Consider the following 23876-nt stretch of genomic DNA (forward strand, 5'->3'; position numbering starts at 1 on the left):
TGTTTCTGACATAAGAGACTGGCTCGTGGGCTGGCCGTTGCTAGCAGTGCACCACATTCTGAAAAATTAGGCAATGGAAACCATGAACATTTGTGAAGTACATTACTTCCAACACGTTATTTGACCCGCCAAAGAAGTCTCCTAGCTTTAGAGAGCTCTGCAAGAAGAATATATAGCATAGTCTGATGATTCAGCCGTCTCATTCGACAGTCCAGGCTAATCCTATAAAGAGCTATCTGAAAATACATAAAAGTGCATGTCTGCAAAGCTGTACGTGTGTATGTATGTTTATATGCTTACGTACATGTACACAAAGATAATTTCACATCTTGAAAGAACATACAATATAATATTTTACAATATTACAGAGGAAATGATGAAATGGTTTCACCATCACATCTTCAAGGACAAGAGGTTAAAGCAGCTATTTAAGTTGCTACACTGTCAAATTAGTTCCTATAAGGAAGTGCTTCACTGTCTACAGAAATCACAAGTGGCTTTAATGACTCATGTTAGGATTTAAAGCATTTGAAAAAAGCTTCATGAATGTATCAAAAATCATGAAAAACAGTATACTTGCAGAGTTATGTTATTTTAATCAAATTCCATTTATCTTTTTGCACTCAAAATTAACATACGAATTGTAGCCTGTTTCCCTAAGAGAAATCTAATATACAAATTTCATATGTATTTATTTTTAGCAGTACAAAATGCATCCTCTTCCCAACACACTTCAGGGCAGATTTACACAAACTAATTAAAAATCCGCACACGTACACACACATATATATATATATATATATATGTTTCTAAAGGGATAGCTTACAGTCTTGTGCTTTGCTGTCTGAATTTGTTCAAGGCACAAGCCAAATCCTACTCTCATTTCTGAATCTGTCCAAATCTAGGGAGTTCATCAACTATTGTGGAATTACTGTCATTCTAATTGTTGTAAGGAAGTAGAATTAGGTTCACACAATCAGGAGCACATTGCTTAATGAGAAGGTAGTAATAGACTGTGAATAGATTGTTACAAGCCTACAGAAATATTTCGGTCCTTGTGGAAGATCGGAGGATATTAATTATTTTGACTTCATGCAGTCCAACCAAACCAGCTCACATTTTGCTTTATAGTGTAAGCAGTAACATAAGTGTTTCCGTTTTTCATATAGAGTTTTAAAAAACCAGGGTTGATATGTGAATACATGTTTCTTTACACCTTCTCTGGTAAAATACTTAAAATGGGAAAGTGTTCTTTACTTTTTTTTTCTTTTTTTTTTCTGATAACATTGCCCTGGTGGATAGAATAGAGCCCATATCAGTAGACTGAAAATGTAGTTTAAATGCTGATACACTTGGTACATAGAATAGTTTCGTGCTCCTCTTGTTGAGCCCAAGCCATTCTGTGTCTAATATATATGAGAATGGGACCATAAGCAAGAGGGAGCAAGCCTTTGTCCTGTAGTGGTTGAAATGGGATGATATGACTGGGGGGATCTTGTTCTTCTCCTGCTTAACAGTTTTAAAAAGCACGTGTGTCCCAGAAAGAACTCCAGGACAAGACAGGACAGAGGGATGAGTCCTTTGCAACTTCTCTTCCCACAAACAGGAGTGAGACCCTCAAAAAATGTCAGTGCAGAGGTGCCTGCTTTGCAAATCTCATTGCTTAGCAGAGCTAGACCATCTCAGTGCTTCAGCTTGTCAACACAGTGTCCATTCTGAGCGTGGCATTAAGGAATCTTTATGCAGCAGGGGGAACTTTCAAGAGCCTAGGTCAGGTGCCAGTAATGAAATAAATAAGAACTAGAATGCTTTTTTTTTCCTGGTAGGTTAGCTATGATGGAGAACTTCACAAGCACCCACAGCTGGAGGCTGATTTGACAGCAGTGAGAGAGATCTATGGACCTAATGCAGTATCTCTCAGGTACGTCATTGGCTTTTCTGTATTGTGGAACCTGTAGTGTTTTGGAGATTGAGTTCCATGTGGGCAATCCCTCACTGCCAAAGCACAAGTCTCTTCTAGTGGTGTGTGCATATTGTGTGGCAAAAGGAAGGAGCACTGCTGGCCTAGCAGTAATGCCGGTTTGTTTGTTTGTTTGTTTGTTTTTTGTGGTTGAGTATTGATGCAACTGTCTGTGCTGAGAACAAGCCCTGGAATCCTGTTCTAAAACATCATTGTCTTTTGCAGTTCAGTTGGTATTTGATTACGTTGTTCTATTTTGTTGAAAATTACAATTCAGCATTACTCTAAACCCTTGTTAAACTCCTTTTCTGTCGTATTCTGTCTTTTGCTCTGGAGGTGAACAAGAGTAATGGTAAGAGATTTACTAAATGGTTTTCCTAGGGAAAAACTAAAGGAATTGGATTTGTCTAGCCTGGAAATAAGAAGAGAAGACATCATAACAGTTCCTCCAAAAAAAGTTGTTTGTAGATAAGAGGAGTGATCAAATGTTCTCTGTTGTCATCATGAGAGAGACAATAAGAAACTAGCTGTGTTAGCAACAAACAAGAATTTGATTAGATTTTATGAAAACTTTTTAATTGTGGGAGTCTAAAGTATCCTACAGAGGGAAGTGGTGGAACCTCAGTCAGAGGCAAATTGCAAAGTGTAATTACAGAAAATTCTGTTGGGCATATATAAGCATGCATGATTCCACCATAGGACATAGCTGTTTTTAATACGCTTCAGGTCTTTTATAACTTCATTTTCCATCTATGCAATCTTAATAATTTCATAGAAATAACAGGTAGGCAAGATGTAACAAACCTGTCAGATGTATTACAAAGAAAATATCAAAGTTGTCATACAAATCAAGTAATAAAACACAGAGAGGATAATAACCTTAGGCATACATATATTGCAAGTAACAATTCCTGTTAACCTCTAAACAATAAGCTCTGTTATTTTTATCCAAGAAGAGAAAGCATATCTACAACTATGGTGTACTATACCTTTTCAAATTAAGTGGAAATTTCATTACATTTCAAGGACCTGAGGAATTGAAATCTGAATAGTTGTATATGGGGTTAGGAAATGAATGACATAAATGTTGAATTGCCAAACTGATAACTATGAAATTGAGAATACTTTGATAATAGGCACCTTCAAGCTCCTAAAATTGAAACATTATATGTGACCTTTCAAAAACTGTAATGCATCTAATTTATTGAATCAACTGTTTCATTGGAAGCATTGTGATCTTGATGACAAGTAGTAGAAATTGGCATCTGTGGATGCTTTTGGCATGTGGAAAACTTTATTACTTCTTCCACTCTGTTGTGGTTGAAAAAACTCATAAATTCTTGGAAATGACAAACACAGCATTAAGCATTCAGTTTCATCCCTTTCCTGCAGCTCCACTTCTCTGTGGAGAGAGAAGTTTGTCTGACAGTGACACCACTAAGATGCATATTTCCTAGACGGTTTACTCTCTTTTAGTAGTCTCTTGCTGTCACAGAGTCAACTGTACATGTAAAAGTGAAATACCTATACCTGCATGCTTTTCACCTCTGCTCTCTGAAATCTGGCCACCAAAGCCATGAGAAAGACCTCTGGACCAACTGATCCAAACTTTTCAGCTTCTATTGACATTGCTTGTGCATTGATGGACAGAGGACCTCTGGGAGCTTCAAAATCAAGATGTGTTCATGAAACCATTGTAGACAGCAGACCATAAGCTGCAGGTGTTGGAAGAAAACATGATTTCTTCCCCCCCTTTCAGCTTGGGGAAGTAAAACTACAGTCAGCGTCATGTGTTACCATTCTGTGATGGTAGTGGAATGGGGGGCAAAGGGTTTTCAGTGAGTATGGAAATTCCACAGTTATAACTTATTTTTACCTTATACCTTCTTCCACTAATATTTCTGTGTTTCATTAGTTCAACTAGGTTTCTGTTTAATTCATAAAATTGTGCTTGTTGACCGCCTTTTGAATCTCTGGCATGTGAGTAACACCAGCCTGCGTTCATAAATATTACTTAAGAGTTCATAACAATCTGTTCTTTAGATCGTCTGGAAAATTAACAAAAAAAAAATCTGAGGCTACTGTTCAGTAGGACAGTGGTTTAAGCCATTCAGTAGGTGGACAATTTCACCATTTCAAAGCCAGGTCTTCAGTGAGCTGTAGGAGGTCAGCAAGCACCTGTACCCGTAGCCTGGGTGAGCAGACCCTGAAGCAGCTGCCAAGGTGGCTGGGAAGCCTCAAGCTAACACAGCCCTGGCCAGCCATTGACCTGCCCTGTGTGTGCCATGTGTGGATGCATCTGATCTAGAGAGAGACTTGGGGTTTGCCCTTATGAGAGAGAACCATTGGGATGCTGAGGTTTGGTGGAAGGGGTTACCTCCGCCAGACTTCACAGAGGTCAAGGCATTTCCAGTGTGAGCTAGGTCCTACCATGGGCTGAGAGGCCACTTTGGCAGGGGATACGTATATTCACAAAAATATTTTTGTATTTCAAAATTACCCTGTCGACTTATTTATGCAAAACTGCTACTGTGCACTGTCTTAGTCTAGTTTAATAGAAGAGCGTGGAAGTCACTGTAAGAACAAGGATATAAATGCAGCGTAAAGAAAAAAAACTAGTGACTAGACTCTAGTCTGTGAAAAATTGAGAGTGATTGCACTTTTACGGGATTGTCCACTTAAGTAATTTAAATGAAAAGGAAAGCAATTTTTTATTTAGGTGTATGAATGAGTATTTTCTAGCCCTATTTTTCAGAAGTCTTCAAGTACGTTAGGGCAGGGCGATAAGAATGAGTCAGAAAGCAAGAGGCAGGAAAGTTACTCTTGAAATGTAAGATTTCAGATGGTAATGAAACACCTGTGAGCCTAAGTTAAATCTAAACCTTGGAGATTCCCGCAATACTACACATAACAGATAAAATAAGGTAACTATTTCCCTGGGTGCATTACAGGGCAATCTTTATGTTTTGACAAACAAATGCTTGAATGTATGAAGCAATCCCACAGGTATAATATGCCACCCTCTAGGCTATGTTGTAGTTGTCTTCAGTGATTTATCCTTGGGTTACTGGCTGTTAACCTGAAATACTTGTGAAAATTAACTAGGGTTTTCTTTTGTCAGAAATGGGAGCAGCATGTGACTATGATTGTTTTCTTGATTTATTTGTGCAATATATGAGGCAAAACTAGGTAGCAGCAATGGAGAGAGAATTTGAGAGAATTAGTAGAAAAAGAGATTTAGCCTGTTTAAGCAAGATCCACTGAAAGAAAGTTTCAGTGCAGCAGATGGTCACCCACTGGGAATATTGATCCAATCTATGTAAATGTGTACTTTATAACCATTCTGATTTTACAGACAAGATTATCCTTTATAAAATCTTCCCTGTTGTAAGTACTCCTGGGCTGAGGAGTGTCTTAAAGAGCTCTAATGTAATGTAATTCTTTCCTTTCAGGGAATATGGAGCCATTGATGATGTTGATATTGATCTGCATATTGATGTTAGCTTTCTTGATGTAAGTAATCTAATCACAGAATTACATAATGAACAGTAATACCCATTTAATTCTGCTACACATCAGACTCTCTTGACAACCACTGAGACTTCCTTTTTTGGAGACTTGATCTTCACAAGGGCCTGTCGCATTAATGATTGCTGCTCAGCGAAAGGTTTCCTTTTCCTTTAATGATCACATTGTTAAAATGCTTTGTAGGCTTTTTTTTACTGCATGTGTATTTACTTTCAAACGTGCTTTGTGAACGGTAAATGTTTTAACTGATATAAATGAAATACATTTCTTTTCTAGACATTAGTTAGGTGAAAGCACTTCATAGAGTCCTGGAGGGAAGAAGACCTTGGCTGGAGCTCTCCTGTGTGCTTCTCAATGTCTGCAGCTGATTAGGGAGAGGCTTGAGTGGCAAAGGAGACACAGGACAGTGGTGCTGTCGACTGGCAGCATGGCTTCTGTAACAGTTACGCTGTCATTAGCTCCACACTTCCTCACCTCATCTGTGCAGTAATTTCCTGTCCTCTAGAGAGAGAATAAAAATTAGTGCTTTTGGGGACATCATTAGCTTCTGCACAGATATGTCGTATTCTCAGGTCAGCCCAGCACATACGATTGTTGTTCCTGGGCTTTTTTTAAAATTTAAGAAAACCTGATCGTACCTTCAATTGTTTCAGTCAGCCTCAAGGAGCAAAAGTTTCCTTTGCCCTATGTTATGGGATGGGTTTCCTTTCCATCTTTATTTGCTCCTTTGCTTCTCAGCTTTGAACTGGTATCCCTTGATGGGAGGGTGTTTGCCTGCACTGTAGGTGTAGTATTGTATATAAACCTGTGCTCAGTTTAAATGAGCATACTCAACAGCTGGAAGCAGTCTAACACTGCTCTTAGGGCATCGGCAGGCAGTAGGTCATCCTAAGTCTCAAGTTTAAGCTTGGATAGACATTCCACAACTGGGAAAATGGATGGATGGTGGTTATAACAGCCCTCAGGTACACTGACAAAATGCAGCAGTTCCTCATGATGGCTAATAGTGTCTGTTGTTTTCTTTTTGTTTTGAACTAGGAAGAGATTGCTGTGGCTTGGGATGTAATTCGCACAGAGCCTATAATAGTGCGATTGCACTGTTCGCTTACACAATACTTAAACGGTCCAGGTTAGTCACCTGTGTATTCTTCATGTGCCTTGTGTGGTGTCCTGGTCTGAGCCCTGTACTAGGTGGTAGACACTCATTCACTGCCAAATCTTTGACCCTGCATGTGCTTAAGTTTACTGCTGAGAGCAGTCCTACTGGTTTCAGATTTTGTTTACAAATACTTGCGTGGCTAGGCCCTCAAAAATGACATGGGCATCTAATTTAAACTTTCATAGGTTGATTTTTGGAACTTGTTTTCCTGATATCCCTTGGAATGCAACTGTTTCCCCTAGGAACCAGTGTTAACGAATAAAGATCTACAGTTTCTAATACGTGATTTCCTGATTTTGGAAATCAGGGATCGTTTGCACAGGTGAGATATCACTGATAAAGTGTACACAGACCTGTGCAGCGCATTAATATGCCCTTTTTCACATACCTTTGAAGAATCAGTCCATGATAATTATCCTTTCAGCTTCCAATTTCTATATGACTGTGTGAAGTCTGGGAATCTTTGGATTTGAATGCGTTGTTAAGTGAGTAAAGCTTCCTCATGAGAGTGAAAATGGTCAAACTCCTAAAGAATCGACCGATTGTGAAGATTTGGAAACGTTCATATGCAGGAGTCAACTTCAGATACGTTTTTACAGTAGGAAGTCAGAACTGGGTTCCAATTTGGATCATAACTTGCCCAGCTTTGGAGGATTCCTGTGCAACCTGGCTTGTATCTGTGTGAGAACGTTGCCTCTGGAAAATGAATAGATATTTCCAGCCATAATATGTTCAGCAAAATCTGTCCCAGTGAGCTATTTTTATAGGATATATTGCCTGCTGGTGCTAACTATAAGCTATATTCTGTTCATTCAAATACACATTTCATTAGATCAATCTTTTTTTTTTTTTTTTGCTTGGCTTTGGTCTTTTTGTCTGTATTTTATTGCTTCAATCTTTTTTGTAAATATGCAGATCTTAAAATACGTATTTGCAGGTAGCAGTGTTAGTATTCTGAATATTTCTATCAAAATGTAATTTAAAAAATAAAAAAGTCCAGCAAATAATAGAGGGTGAAGTGCGAAGAGCAGCTTGCAGTAAGAAATGAGTGAATGAGAAAGAAGTAGTGAATGAGAAAGAAGTAGTGAAATGAGAAGTAACAAGAAGATATCTTCTGCACTGTTGACAAGGTTAAAATGGTAAGCGTAGTTCCCAGTCCTGCAGCTCACTGATTGTGGGGCTGCCTGTGTGCCAATAAAGGCAAGACGGGGGACAGAGGCAAGTGCTTCGCTGATACTGGTTTTATGAGCTCAGCTGCTGTTGCAGCCATATCTATTTACCAGAAAAGGACAATGAGGTCCATCATCTTTTGTGTTAACAAGACCCTTTCTCAGTAAGTTCCTCTTCCCCCTTAAATATGTTGTTTCAAGACTGCTGGGCTATCTTCATGCTACATCTTTTGCTCCTATAGTACTTTCTGTTCATTGATAAACAGAAATGCAGTATACTCCAAAGCACTATGGGGGCTATGCGTACTACCCTGTAGCTGTGTAATATCCTGATTTTAGATACTCACTCTTCTAGTTAATAGCTTCTCTCATTATTGTACTTGTGGGAAGTTTCTCCCATGTGCCTTACAAACCTGTCTTAGATGAGAATGAATCAGCTTTTGGAGGGAGCGGGCTCTCTCCTCTGTCTGTACAGCTTAGACAACAATTGTAGTCTAGGTGTCAAGTTTTAAGATTGCTGGTCTGGGTATGATGATTCTCATTGAAAATATTCCCCCCTTACTGTGTGCCCTAAAGTTGACAATCTAAAGGCATTGCTACCCCTAGTCAAATAATTCATCCCTTTTGAAAAAAATGATCAGTTTGTCTTTAAAAGATGAGGTTATATTTGAGTAGTAACATTAGAGAAAGGATATCTACAGGGCTTTGAACTAAGTGAGACTGGATAGCCAGGTTAGATATATTGTATTTTATTTTTAAATTTAATTTATTAAAGCAAAATTAGAGGATAAACTTTGACATTCTGAATAAAGTCTGGCTTTCTGAATGATCAGAATAATACAGGTTTTAAAATACTGATTTACTTTTTCTAATAAAATTTGAACCAACCCCAAATTTTTTGTTTTCATTCCTTTTGTGTTTTACTGTAGTCTTTACCACCTTACGTAATATGAAGTGTTAAGTCTATTTGGGCTTGTAATATGTGTTGGCTGTTGTCCTGCCTTGAGGACTGGAGGCTCTCTCAAAAAGTGCTGGTTTCCATCTGCCACTTCTATCTAGTAAATGTTATTAAAGGATTTTAATAATACTGGGAGCTAATTTCCAGGCTTCACCCTGCACACTTTCAATTTTCTGACAGATGGATATGGATATACCAATGTTAGGATGGGTCTTGAGGAAAATTCAGGGTGATTCTTGGCTACTGGAATTCATTTATCAGGCACTTAGCTGACGATTAAGGATCCTGTATTAAAACACCCTCAGAAAGAGGCAGTTTTTATGGCAGTTTTCTTCATATTCACAGGATCATAGAATCATAGAATGGTTTAGGTTGAAAAGGACCTTGAAGATCATTGAGTTCCAACCTCCCTGCCATGGGCAGGGACACCTCCCACTAGACCAGGTTGCCCAGGGCCACGTCCAGCCTGGCCTTGAACTGATCTGTAGTATGTAAAGACTACTTACTAAAAAGTTTAAGAGACTAGGTGAGATGAATTACCAGTCCAGATACATTTAATGTGATGCTGCTCTCTAGTACTTGCTTAATATTAAAAAAAAAAGACACATTTTTGTAACTAAAGTTAGTGGGAATTGGGGCAATTCAGTTTCTAAATTACTCATTTGTAAAACTACAAATTATATTGGGTTATATTCCAAAAATTCCAAATTCATTTCTTAATAGGCATAGATGACATGTCCACTTTCACCATTGCATCAATGGCATTGTGTACAGTAAAGGTCCAGATATAACAGGGTCTTTAATTATGACTTATATGGTCATGAGTTCTTGATTACTGCTGCAAGTTCATATATCAACAATATCTCTTTTTTCCGTAGTGCCAACTGTGGATGTATTTCAAATCTCTACTAAGGAAAGATTTGGGCTGGGACATCAGCTGAAAAAGTAAGTCTAGAAAAGCATAAACCCCTGTTTTTAGGAGAATATCACACTCTTTTTAGTTCCTGGACCATGCCAACTGGGATAAAATTCACAGGTTGTCAGGTTGGGTGGATCAAAGTGTTTTGAACTCATTTTTCTTCAAATAAAAAATAACAGGATTTGCCTTTTTAAGTTCAGTTTTGACGGTTGTTGGGGAGAACCTGATTTGTACTGCCTGCCAGGGTTTTCTGTCACTTTGCTGCCATTTAGGAAGTAAGCTACAAAACTTCAAAAGACTGTAGCTAGGAGTGTTCAATTTCATGTTTCTGCTTAGATGGTGAAGCCTCTAGAGCAGGAATCTTTTTGAGCATCATGCGTACCCTAAGGGGGCTATGCTTTCATGGTGGCCTTTGGTATGTACCACAGTAATTAGGCCATCCACGTTTTGAGGACAAGAGGGAAGAACAGTTGAAAAAATTAGCAGTTTCATGTGTTCATGGTACAATTCAGTTTAATAAAATTATGCTGAGTCATCTTTTCACATATGGTTGTATATGTGTAATAACGTGACAAGAATATAGGCTTTAATATCTGACCATGACAATGTTCAGAATCCCTTAAGAAAAAAAAATAAGTAATTTGCTGTTTGGTGTTTAAAGAAATTCAGTGCACCATTTTCATAATCTTACAAATGAAGCATCGTTACTAAAATCTCTATGGTCCATGACTTTGAAGAAAAAAATAAAAAGCTCCCCTGACATCAACAGTCCCAAATGTTTCAGTACTTGACACTGTCTCTGATTTGTGCACCAGGTAGTTACTAAATGTTCCTGTAAGACATTTTCAAGGACGTAGCTGCATAATTCACAGTTGAGCAGAAGTCAGAATAGCCCATGGCTCCTCATGGCTGTGGCAACAGGATATTCATCTTTGAAGATTCAGTAAATTTTTGATAAAGTCCATACCAACTTCCACTTTGACTTTATCACTGAAAGACTCATACTACTAGATTAGTCACAGAGTACTTTGGCTTGGAAGGAACTATTGGACGTCACCTAGTGCAACCTCCTCATCCACGTAACACTATCTTCAAAGTTAGATTCGTTCACTCATCTAACCCAGTTAGAGTGCGAAGATTGCCTGAGACTCAGAAACTCAGAGTCTCAGGCAGCTGAGCTGTAAAATCTCCAGCCTTTGTGGGCAACCTATTGTATTTATCCACTTTTCTTGTGGATGTTTTCTTTTTATAGCCTTTATTTTTTAGCTTTTCTTGCTACAACTTGTGACCACTGCCTGTTGCTGTCCATCTCTGGGAAGTCTCTGGCTCTGTCTTCTCTGTAAACCCTCCTTGGGCAGTGTAATAGTCGACATCCCTGCCTTCATGTTTGTGCTATAGGAGAATTTGCTCCTGCCTGAGCAGTGTGGATGCTGTAGCCTGCCTCTCTAGTCACTGGGGAGACAGGCGCCTATAGCTGGATGGGGTGCCTTTGAATCAGTTTGTCTGTAGATTTCCATGAGAGGTATACCTGCGTAAGTCTTGCAGTGGTTGTTTATGCAGACTGTATTCTCAATAAAAGTTCTGTGTAAATTAGTTTTAGGGGGCCGGGGCGGGGGAGAGCATTTTTGAAGAGCTGAGACACCCTATCATCAGTCCACATATATGACAGAAAAACTCTGCCCGTAGAATGAGCACGTTACATTGTGTTGCCTATGTGGTGAACAGAGAGACCCTGGTATTAAAGGGAGTACGTCTTGGCTAGGATAAGAAAATCTTTGTTTCTTTCTTAATTTGCAGAATCATGCAGACATTTGTTACACAACAGTGGAAGAACAGCAAAGAGAAATCTAATTGTACGCACAATAAGAAAGTGTCTGACAAAAAGGTGAAATCCCCTCTGCACATCTTTTCTACGTTGCGCAGGTAATAGCAAGGAAAATGAGCTGTTAACACCATATCCTGTTCAAAATCCACAGCAGACTTCACAAGGTGAAATGTTGACTTTTCTCCACAGAGAAGTGCTCTATTTATATCTTACCTCATGGGTTTCCAGTCCTTGCCTTGCATGACATCAAAAGTGAACTCAATACTACTGCAGCTTCTAAGACTATTTGAAGGCAGAGCATTTCAGTGCCCTGCTCTCTGAAACAGCCATGTTTCATCTAGAATTGGAAGTAATTCATTTTATATTGTTTAACTTGTTGCATTTGTGTCTTTATAGCTTGGTAGCATTTGGCAGTTACTTGAATAGCACGAATATAAATATAGGTAATATATACAAGTAATACATAACATATATATGTAAAAAATGTGGTTGCCTAGTTGTTCTTCCCACAGCTGTGTGCATTTTTAATTTTTTAAAACTAGGATGGTCATTAATGAAAGAATGACTTCTAGAGCTGCTGAGCACCCACCCCTCGCCACTGTTTGACTACACTAATGTTTACCGCTTCTGAAATGCGGGCATGGGATTTCAAAGAACAAAGGCATTAAAAACATAACAAGTAGTTTGTGAATAGTTCGTTTGAATTCATTGTGACTTCTGCCAGTTACTCATACTCCTAAATGTATGTAAAATTAGGCTCTGATTTTACCTCTTCAGGGATGTGACTATTTACTCTAGCATGTTTTCATGCTTATGAAGGGCTGACAGATCACCCCTTCTGTGAATTTGAATTGAACGCTTCTTTGGACATTCCTTCTTTCTGATGAATTTTGCCATTCTACATTCCGTGTATAAAAAAGAGAGGGAGTAGAGCAATCACTCACACTGAAGAAGGGAGGAATGTCAAAGATGACAAAAGGTGGAAGAGGAAGGTGGTGTTTTAAGTAGAAAGCTTATCCATTCTCTGCCATGCCACACACCATTGCCTAGGGCAGGCCGTAGCTTGGGCTTTGGTTTTATTCAGGAAGGGCATGCATAAGCCAGCCTGGTCTTTCTGCTCTTGATTTGGCTGCTGCTGCAGCGCCTGTCCAAAGATGGCTCAGCCCAAATTAAGAGACCCTCTCTCTCTCCCTAGAGCACCATTCCTACCTCCTGTCTGCGGGAGGGTGGTAGTGAGCCAACTGCAACAGTGAGTCAGCATCCTCCACGTGCATCTTCTACTGTCACCGCTTGCTAACAGGGTGGGGAAACCTGCCAGCCTCTCCCCTTGGGTTTTCGGTTCTTTTCTATTCGATCCGAGCCCAAAAAATACTCCAAAGACTGGGGTTGCTATAAAGCATAGAAAAATGATTCAGCATAGAAAAATGATACCTGTTCCATGTTCTTGCTTTGCAAGGACAGGCAAATATGAACCTTATAGAAATGTGACCGTTCATGTGAATGTTGTTTCATAAAAACCTTTTGTTCTTCTTGCATTCATAATTTAGGTCCCTCGCATTTTCATTTCTAGTGTTACAGAGCTAGAATTTGTCTAAAACAGGAAAGAACAGCATCAAACTGTCTTCCACAAAGCACACAGACCATTATAAAGTTTTTAAAAATAACGTTAATTTCAGCTGAATTAAATTTGATTTACTGCCTGCAAGTTTCACTGCTCATTATATCTTCCATTGGATCTGGACATAGAATTTGTTATGCTGTGTCCAGAAGACAGTAACTTTAATGGGATTGTGCTATGACGATTACATAGGAAAGATAGATTTTGATGAGGAAAATGCGTTATAATCTCATATGAAATATATGGGTTTCTTTTCAAAGATAATTTCCTGAATAAAAGGTTTTTTTAGAGACACAGAGACCTTTAAAAAGAGCTGTAAGGATATTGCTCTAACTTCTACTTAAGTAATTGGTAGTCTTTTTGGTTGATGAGCGTGTGTGTGAATAGGAGTAAGATCTCTATTTGGTATTGGAAAAGTAGTCCTACATACAATTGCTCATTTTTTTAATGTTGGGTTGCGTTTATCACTAGTGAAATACATAAAGACAGGTGACACTTAAAAATTTTTACATATGTGTGGTCTTACTTGATTTGCATGAGATTTTAATTATTCTCCAACTTGTGTCTTCTTTTTTTTAAGGTCGCCAAGTTATCCTCCACCTGGCTGTGGTAAAAATAAATCAAAACTGAAGTCAGAACAGGATGGCATCTCCAAAACTCACAAGCTACTAAGAAGGACTTGCTCTAGCACAGTGAAGGCGGAGGATATGTGTGCCACAAAATCTCACAGAACCTTTGGCCGCTCGTTGTCGAGTGACCCAAGGGCTGAACAGACAATGGCTATTAAATCGCACAAACTGTTGAACCGTTCTTGCTCTGCAGCTGTCAAACAGGAGGAGTGCATCACTTTAAAGCCCCATAAGCTGTTAAGTAGGTCGTGTTCTGGGGACCCTCGATGTGAGCACAACAGCACCTTGAAGCCCCACAAACTTTTAAGCAGGTCCTACTCCAGTAATATTAGAATGGAAGAATTGAATGGATTGAAGAATCACAAGTTACTCAGCAAGACTTACTCCAATGCCCCTAAATCATACAAAATGGAGCCTTTCAAGGAGTCCACCATAGCAGAGGGCAGGAGTCTCTCTCTTACCTCAGGGCTTATTGGTATCTTAACACCATCTTCATCATCACCTTCACAAGCTGCTGTGCGTAACAATTTTTTTATTCTGCTCCTTTTCCTCCTAATATTTTCCAAATGTACTGTTATGCTGCTTATGCAAAGGCATTAATACTTAGGGCACGTGTTAGTGAATATATTGGATATATTGATATAATGGAAGACAAGAGTAATGGAGTTGGCATTTTAAGGAGGATTTAAACAACTGTGCATGCACATATATTTAAGTTATAAACCCAAAATTTACTTAGGTCAAGACAAAGATTTTACGTGTCACATTGAATACAGCTCAGTATACCTGCTGGCCATGGGAAAAATTCAGTCGTCCACTTCCTTCCCTGCCTTCTTTCTTGCTGCAGGAAGAAGGGAGAGTGTGTGCTTCTGTGCTGCAAAATTGGCTTGGTCACACAGGTCTTTTCTCATTTCAGTTAGCTTTGTGGGGGAAGCAACCATCCATTGGCTTGATCGGGTGCCAAGTCACCTCTCCTTCTGGTCTTTGCATCTGTGTTCATCATCATAGTGGAAGGAAGGCAGTCATGATTCAGCTCAGCTCTTGCGCATTTGTGCTTGGTGAAAGGCTTAACCTTCAAACGCGCTGGTGGCGGCTGGAGATCGGGGAAGGAATTAGGTCCGTACTGCCCCCCTTTCTTTCCCCAGAGACGTGATTGACTGGGAAAACAAAGGGTAGCACATATTCTTAAATTTAAGAAAGAGCACTCAAAATTTATTCTTCTGCCTTTGCATCTTCAAAGATGGGTTTTTTATAGAGGAAAGATTTGGTCTGTTTGCACTCTTTCAAGGCACTGGTCCATTTCCTATGTTAAATCTGGGGAGAGGGGCACTTAGGCGACAGTCCTCTCCTCTCCCTTAGCCTGGTGGTATCTTGGTGTTCTCAGTGAGAAAAAGCTGATTCTTGCTTGAAATGCCATACATATATCCAGAATAGTGTATTCTGAATAATGAAATTACACTGAGTGTGCTATGTCTCCTGGTAAATCAGTTTAATAAGCTGTGAGCTATACTCATCAGATCTAAAAGCAGTGATATACATAAATGATATAAAATAGTTTATATACATGCTGTGTGGTTGGTTCCTCTGATGTGCACAGCAATACTAATTTAAGGTGAGCCAACAGGCTTTTTACTTGTCACAGTTGAGAGAAGCGTTTTTTTCTGAATCGGCAGAGGATGTGTTAACATAGCAGGACTTTTCTCTCCTGAAGTTAATAGGAAAAGTCCCATTGATTTTGATAAGATAATGAGGAGTTGACTGAGTGGTTTCATTACTGATGTTATCAGCTGATACGGAAGAAGTGCAAGCCCTGCTTTGCAGTCTGTAAAAACTACCAGTAATTTGTTGCTAGAATGCATTTACTTTGAAGGAAAATCATCACATACATGGCCAGGTGCAATTTGACTGATGTTACTGGGAGGACACCAACAGTCCATTTTACATGCAGACACCAGATATATGGGTAGCCTGGGTGCTGAACTGCAGTTTGAAGTCAGTGGAATGTGGAAGTGTTGAATCGGGACCCTAACTTTGCTTCAGTTCTCAGCTAAAGTATTTTGATCTCATGTATGAATACAATTAGGAGGATTGTTTCCCAGGAGAAAAAGGAAAAGTTTCCTATTAAGCAGCTAGAGAAATGAAAGGAAATAAGCCTATAAACAAAACAAAAAAAAAGCTGTAAATGGACTCTTATTCAAAACAAGGTTTGATTGAGATGGATGTCAGCCTGGAGGGAATTTTGTACCTTACTGACTCCTGTAACAGAAATTCCTTCTAATCTATGTTGCTGTTGTGTTGAAAGAACAAGGCAGAAAGAAATTAAGTGGGATCTGAGCACAGATGTCTGTTAGCATGGTGCTTATGGAAGTGAGATGTTAATAAATATAAAAACCCAAGATTTTCAGCCATTCTGAGAGTTACATTAGTCTTTCAAGCCTAAGCAGGTAGCCCATATTTGAATAGACAATCTGCAGTTAACATTTAATGGAAGTTACCAAATGCCAGTTTATTAGAATAGAGTGAAAACACTGGTGTTTCCATTTGAGATTAAAGTTTTTGGGATGCTGAGGTACAAAACCTCATCAGACTTAACGACTAAAAAGAAATGCTAAAAATCTACCCCACAGTCAGCGAACAGTAAAAAGATTGATTATTTGTAATGGCTGGTTTATGCAAATGAGAGATCTTTTTAGATGCAAATATTGTTTAATTAACATATTTGCACGCAAAAAAATACAAACGGTTTATCATTTCCTTATAATTAGTCTACCAACACTGAAGTTGCCTCAATTTTTTCCTTGCAGCAAAACTATGGTGCAAAATGCATTCCGGTACGAGACCGAGGCTTTCTTGTGCAGGTAGGGTGTCATATCTTACTCATTTATAAAACACTGCGGAGCATGAGCTGACTGTTAATTATTTTTAAGCAGATGTTGTTATTCTCATTTTCATTGTTCTCAGACTATTGAGTTTGCTGAGCAGCGGATACCAGTATTGAATGAATACTGTGTAGTTTGTGACGAACCCCATGTGTTCCAGAATGGCCCTATGCTGAGGGTAAGTGGTGCGCTTGCTGGGATAAACAATGCATTTGATAATGCCTTAAATAGTAATGGACCACACAAACCTGTTATAAAAATATTGAATTATTTCAGATGTTTTCTATCCTAATATCCTTTTAAGATGCAAAAATGTAATGCCTATTAGCTAGATTTGCTGTAAATTTGAAGAAAACTGTGTTGCAAGCAAGGCAGATGGAAATCAGGCTTTTATAATATTGTAGAAATATAAAGGGGGGATGTATTTCACTGAACGTGATTGTGCTACAGTAGTCACAACCAGATAAGATAGAGGAAGTGCATTAGAGTGCTTTCCTGGTCCTCTGGCATTCTTTTCAAAGCTTAGGGTGACCTTAGTCCTTGAGCTCTTATCAAGCCATGACCAGCGTATTCAGATACACTGGTGTTAATGCCACCAGGCTGTGAAGTTCTTCTGACCTTTTGCTCATGGGCTGCTGGAATGAGCCATCGTCCATAATGCAGTAAAAAAGGCAGTAGAAGGAGATGCTCTATGAAGTGTCTGATCTAGCAGTGACCTAGCCCAGGGGCACTGTTTTGGTTCAGTATGCCCAAAGTCTGGCCAGTTAGGCAGCTCTTTCTTCTTTTCATTCCTCTGTAATTGGGAACCAGGAATTTTGCATGATGAATGTTGTACCCTCTTGTGCTGTTGGTGAATGCGTACAGTGAAAAAGAGTAAGATTGGTCATGAGCGACACTCTGCCTGGAGTTACTGGATCAGTGCAGCTTTGTGAAAGAGTATATTAGGAGAATAAAACTCTTACCTTGAGGACCGATCTTGCAGTTTAGAGTCCTTCTTGTTTCATGTGTCCTGGATCCTATGGAAACCTGAGTAACCTTGAAAGATTGAAGCCATGGAAAATTGTTTAATACCACTGTGTGAATAGTCTGACACCTGCCAAATTCTCCACAATGTGGCAAGGAACTACGCATAAGTTGAAGCAGGCATCATCTATGATAGTTCCATGGAACTAAATTCAGGAAGGTTATTGCTTACATGGCAGCAGAAGTCACCTCAATGTCATCCCCCTTGGCACTCAGTGGCACCACGGTCAAGCATTCTGACTGCAGGCAGGGTGTGCAAATAGGTTGCTAACAGGATTTGCAAAAGCGTCTATGTATTCAGTTAACACCATTTTAAGTCATGGTTAAACTTCTGTACTTTTGAAAATCCTATCAGATGGTTTTTTGCCTCTTCAAGTGCATATCTAGCTTTTAAAACCATGGTTTTCTGCCAGATTTATCAGCAACCAAACCCTGATTAGAAGCCTGTAGAAAAGGCATCAGTTCCTTGTTTTTCATCTTTGAATGCACTGCTATGCATATCACCTGTGACAGAATGAGATAAGATGAAGTGAGTAATGTTTGGATAGTGAGTAAGGTTTGGATAATATAATTATTTGAATTGTTGGGTTTTATCTATTGTCCATAGGAAAAAGCAAACAGTAGGATTAATTCCTGTTCATATGATGAACTACTAAAAGAAAACAGAATGGAAAGTCATCTGCTGTAAATAAAAAAAAATCTTAATTCTTCTTGCTTTCCCACCTAAGAGATTAAAATCCTTCAGAATTACTTTTCTCTGTCTTCATCTTAAAAAGGGGTCATTTTAGCTATCTGTTTGGGAGCTTGTCAGTGCTTCAAAACAGAGGAAAGTGCAAACATGTTTGCCACTAAACATATATTCGTCGGTGCCTTTGCAAGCAGCATAACCTAACAAGCTTTGCAAAAATGAAAGGGTGTCCTTACGTAACCCAGGGAGAAGGAGATAGCAGGAGGAAATCTAGCATGCTCTGTGTATGCTTGAATGACTCAATAAGCAATATAGAGCCATTAATGAGTTTGCAGTTCTGTAGAAGGTGAGAAAGGATCTCAGTTTGAATTGAGCAAGAGCTTGCCAAAGGGTCTTAAGGAAATTTATCCTTCACTCTACTGAGAGCTCTGGCAGAGGCAGCCTAAAGTAGTCAATTGTGGGGTTTATTTATATGCGTCAGCAGCACACGCACGTACACATATGTACATATATATATATATAATATATATAAAAAGAATAAAGAATGACCCAACTGAAAGAGCACTTTATGTGTAATACTGCTGCAACGGTGGATCTCAGAAATACAGTACTTTATTAAGCAGAATGCAGGGGGCTTTCATTTAAGGCAAGGCATGTAGCCTTACATGCAATCTAACCTTATGTCACTTAATGGATCCCATATGTAGTATTCCTGGCTTTCATAAAGGGATATAGAGTGCTTGTACTTTTGATACCACAGTAACTTCACCAGGTTTTATAATGATCAGAACCTTGCTACAGTCTGCTTATATTTTTAGATTCTGTGCCTAGATCCCATTTTCTACAGAGAGCCGTATCTCAAAGGCATTACTTAGGCTCTATCTGAAGTTGATTGTCTCACAAGAGATGCCACCGACGAAATAGCTCTGGATGGTTCACCAGTCTCTTCCTTTAAAGAGTAGTTCCTCCACACAGATGCACACAGGGTTGTGTCTGGCTGTGTGTGTCCTTAATGATGAGTTTCCTTTCTACCGTTTGGACCTTTTTTTCCAACAACAAAGAAGGCATATTTATTTATAAAAGTGAGGTGAAGTTACTGCTTGAGAAGTTATTTTAAAATGCAGTTAGGCTTGATTTTCTGGTATTTAATGGAGTTTTACACAGCTGCAAAGAAGCCGGTAAGGAATTTGATTCTGTCATCCTTCGGTATGTCAGCTTGACACCTTTCCTGAACTATAGTGTAGTTTAATTAATTGTCTTGAAATGCTGTTTAAAATATTCAAAAATTGCCATCACACAATAATTACATTCTTTTAATACTGTAAAATGTCATACTTGAGTGTAATTTTGGTGCTGGTTACAACTTGCATAATTCAGATCTCATCCACAGGACAGCGGAAGATACCAAGTAAAACAAAGAGATAAAGATTTTCCTTTCTGCAGATTTTCTCTACAGCCTATGTAGAGTTTTCTTAGTTATAAATTATCTTTAAATCAGCCTCTCTCAGCATAAGCTTTCTTCTCAGTATTGTGTTTCTTTTTCCTAGATAACTTTTTCTGGGGGGTGTTCTGTTTTTAATATCTATTTCAATTTACTTTGCTTTCTTAAAATCTTGACATCTTCTTTCCCATAAGATAAGAGCAACTTGATGACAACAAGATGTGTCTTTTTGTAAAGCTTAATTTAGACACTAGATCCCCATGGATCCAATTGTATGGAAGATGTCTGTTGCAGACATCTATACAGCTGCATAACACAATTGCAAATATTTGGCTTTATGCTCTTACAATGGACACGGGTCTTGCTCCAGAGCCAGCAGTACTAATCTAATCACCCAAATGTTTAGGGATTCTGTTGTACACAGGAAGCTTTGAATGGCAGTCACTATCTTAGTCACTTATTAGTGACTATCTTAGTCACTATCTTAGTCACTTATTGAGGATAAATAAAGAGGCTAACTTAGTGACTTACTGAAGATGAATAAAGGCAAAATTCTTAGCTTTCTCTTGGGAATTTCTTTATGAAGCAAAGTATGGATCTTTCAGAACAACCAGTTTTGTTTTGAGCTCCAAAAGTTCCCTGAAATACAGAAGACCAGAATTATAGATCCTGTGTATACTCCACGAGTGTGTATGTAGATAAAAACACATTATGTAGGTCGGGTAACTTTGAAACACTCACAAACCTAATGCTCTCACAAGGAGCTGCAGCTGTATTACTGTGAAGGGGAAGGGCAAAAGTTTTCTGGAATGGAAGGAGGAGTCCTAGAAAAGTACTATAATGCACCGTGAAGCTGTAACACACTTCTTTGGAAAGGTCCATTGCTTCGTTCCATCCCCTTTTTTAAAAAAAAATACCAGTAAAGTACACAATGCTTTCCTGTACATATTCACACCTTTCCCATATGAGATGAGGATGAATGTAGTTTCTCATCATGGCATGTTTCTTTAGTGTTTATTTCAAGAGCACAGTTAGATCTAATGATTATTTACAGTGCACGCAAAGTTATAAAAGCTAAATTGGATGTTTAGAGATACACACTTCTATAGAATGCCACCAAAAACTGCAAATCCCCTGAAATCACTGCATGGCATGCTTTGCAGTCTTTCTGCAAAGCACAGGGAAAATTCAATGAATACATGTATCCTAAGAAGAAAAAGTACTATTTAACCTCTTGTATAAAATAGACCATGCTATTTCATGGATTATTCCTAATAGTGATCTGAATCCTACCTATTTCACTCTTCATAGAAGGATTAAGAAACAGCTTCAAAATCATTACTGAGAGTTGGGACTGCAGCCTTTACATCCAAACAGCTTTGTTATGTCATGTAAAGAATCACAGTGCATCCTTCCGCAAGACGACTCATGCTGCACAGCTCTCAGGAGCTCTGTCATTACAGAACCACAGAACCGCGGAATGGTAGGGGTTGGAGGGGACCTTTGGAGATCATCTAGTCTGACCCTCCTGCCAAAGCAGGTTCACCAAGACCGGGTCGGACAGGAACGCATCCAGGTGGGTTTTGAATATCTCCAGAGAAGGAGAGTTCACGGCCTCTCTGGGCAGCCTGTGCCAGTGCTCTGTTGCCCTCAAAGTGAAGAAGTTTTTCCTCATGTTGAGATGGAATTTCTTGTGTTCCAGCTTCTGCCTGTTGCCTCTTGTCCTGTCACTGGGAACCAATGAAAAGAGTCTGGCCATCAGTCTCTTCTGAAGTAGCTCTTTGCTTAGCTTCAAAAAACAGTGGGAAGTACAAGGTCAGACATAAGGTGTTGCGCTGAGGAGAGACAGATGAGGCAGACCTGGTAAACCTCCTGAAAGCAATAAGGCTATCCTCAGTTGAATCGTTAGCCTCCTGTTACTGTCTTTGAATTGTTCTCAACAGAAAAGCTGTTTAGATGAGTGAGATATGGACTATTATTTGTTTGTAGTTAATGGCTAGATTTTAATTGTTTCAAAAACATAGTTTGAAATGCTTTTTTATTTCTGTTGTAATAGTTAAATAGATTATCCTGATTTCTGTCAAAATACCATATTAGACTAAATATTAGAAGTAAACTTAGGAAATTTTTAACGACTTCCACAAAGCCCATTCTGAAGTACAGAGGTATTCTCTCATGGGGCATGTGTCTCTAGTGAAAAGCCCCTGAAACTGGAGCTTGTTTCATCCACTGTCTTTCACTGGCTTTTGAAAACCTCCAAGGATGGAGACTGCATAACCTCCCCAGTCAACCTGTTCCAGTGCTTGATAAAGCTTTAGAGAAAGCTAATTTTAGCTGTATCTTATGATTTGAGAAACCCACAACAATTTATTGTCGTTTAGACAATTATTCTGTCACCCGATAACCCCTCACCACCTGGGAAGGGGAATCAGGAAAAACCAAGGAAAACCAAGGGTTGAAATATAAACAGATTTAATCGAATAAGACTAGATAATTAACATTAATAACACTGAAGACCAATATTGATCCCAATACCAATGTAAAATATAGCAGGATTATACTCAGCCAATTCTCTCAGTTGGAAGCTGTGCCCTCCCAGCTGTGAACAGCAAATGTTGGGCACTGTGAGCGCTATGGCTTCAGCAGGTCCTGCTTTTCCTCGTCCCTGCACCCGGCTAACTCAAAACCACTGAGACCTTGAAACCCACATAGCATAGCTGGCTATAAAGTAGATATTTTCACAAATTCAGACACCAGAGTCTTCTAAAAGTGCGGTTTTCCCAAGCATTAGAAGAGAAATTAGTCCTGTGTCACTCAAACCAGGACACTGAAACTTTAAAGTTTAGGTAAAGCTAGTCCTCTATGAGAGAATAAAAGCACTGACTGACCTCCAAAGCTAATTTTCAATCATATGATTTGGTTCATCTAGCTAAAAAATGTATTTTCCAAAGCAGATATAATAATGTACTAAAGAACCTGCAGCATTATTTGGTCCTATATTCAAAGGCTGTTAACTTTTTTTTAATGCCATATTAAATCCTTCCTGCTACACTAGAGCTGATAATAATATTCTAGGGAAGGACTAAGTTGCATTTTAATAATGCAACAGTTTTGCTGCTATAGTAGTAGAGAGATATCTTGTTTTAGGAATTCAGCATGTACTTTTATTACAAACATTTAAATATAATGAGATCATGAGTCATAAACAAAAGTTATTGTATTTAAGTATCTGATTAAAAGAAGTATAATAAAATATATTGTGATGTATTATCATATTCAAGGACTGGAGGGAAGCAAATGTTACTCCTCTCTTCAAGAAGGGCATGAAGGGGAACTACAGGCTGGTCACCCTCAACTCAATCCCTAAGGAGGTGATGGATCAGCTAAGCCTGGAAGCCATTTCCAGGCACATTAAGGACAAGAAAATCATCAGGAGTAGTCAGCATGGTTTCACCAAGGGGAAGTCATGCTTGAACAACTTGATAAACTTCTATGATGAAATGACCGGTCTTTGCAAGCAGCATAACCTAGCAAGGATTGCAAAAATGAAAGGGTGTCCTTATATAACGCAGGGAGAAAGGTTATATATAAGGATATTGTCTACCTGGACTCCAGTAAGGCCTTTGACGCTGTTTGTCATAAGATCCTCCTAGAACAGCTGTTGACGCATGGGCTGGATCATAGCAAGGTAGACTGAAAACTCGATGAAAGGCCAGGCCCAGAGGGAGATGATCAGTGGCGCAAAGTCTAGCTGGAGGCCAGTAACTAGTGGTGTACCCCACGGGTCAATACTGGGTTGAGTTCTGTTTAATATCTTCATTAATTGTCTGGATGATGGTGCAGAGTGTACACTCAGCAAGTTTGCAGATGGTAGAAAATTGGGAGACACGGGTGATACTCTGGAGTGATGGGGTGCTCTTCAGAGGGACTTCGACAGGCTGGAGAAATGAGTTGACAGGAGTCTCATGCAGTTCAACAAGGAGAAGTGCAAAGTCCTGCACCTAGGGAGGAACAACCCTAAGCAGCAATATATGCTGAGGGCCACCCAGCTGGAAAACAGCTTGGCAGAAAAGGACCGGG

The 23876-nt window shown here is 39.1% G+C and overlaps 1 protein-coding gene across 1 annotated transcript in view; it reads left to right on the forward strand.

Moving 5' to 3' along the window:
- PARP8 (poly (ADP-ribose) polymerase family, member 8) overlaps positions 1-23876 on the forward strand; it is a 129112-nt gene that overhangs the window by 77633 nt on the left and 27603 nt on the right. The window contains exons 8-13 of the mRNA XM_009894214.1: positions 6527-6617; positions 9653-9719; positions 11491-11616; positions 13717-14281; positions 16570-16623; positions 16727-16822. Coding sequence (XP_009892516.1) covers positions 6527-6617; positions 9653-9719; positions 11491-11616; positions 13717-14281; positions 16570-16623; positions 16727-16822 — 999 coding nt within the window. The remainder of the gene's footprint in view (positions 1-6526; positions 6618-9652; positions 9720-11490; positions 11617-13716; positions 14282-16569; positions 16624-16726; positions 16823-23876) is intronic.

The sequence above is a fragment of the Charadrius vociferus genome, unplaced genomic scaffold (genome assembly GCF_000708025.1).
Source record: "Charadrius vociferus isolate BGI_N301 unplaced genomic scaffold, ASM70802v2 scaffold70, whole genome shotgun sequence".
Classification (NCBI taxonomy): domain Eukaryota; kingdom Metazoa; phylum Chordata; class Aves; order Charadriiformes; family Charadriidae; genus Charadrius; species Charadrius vociferus.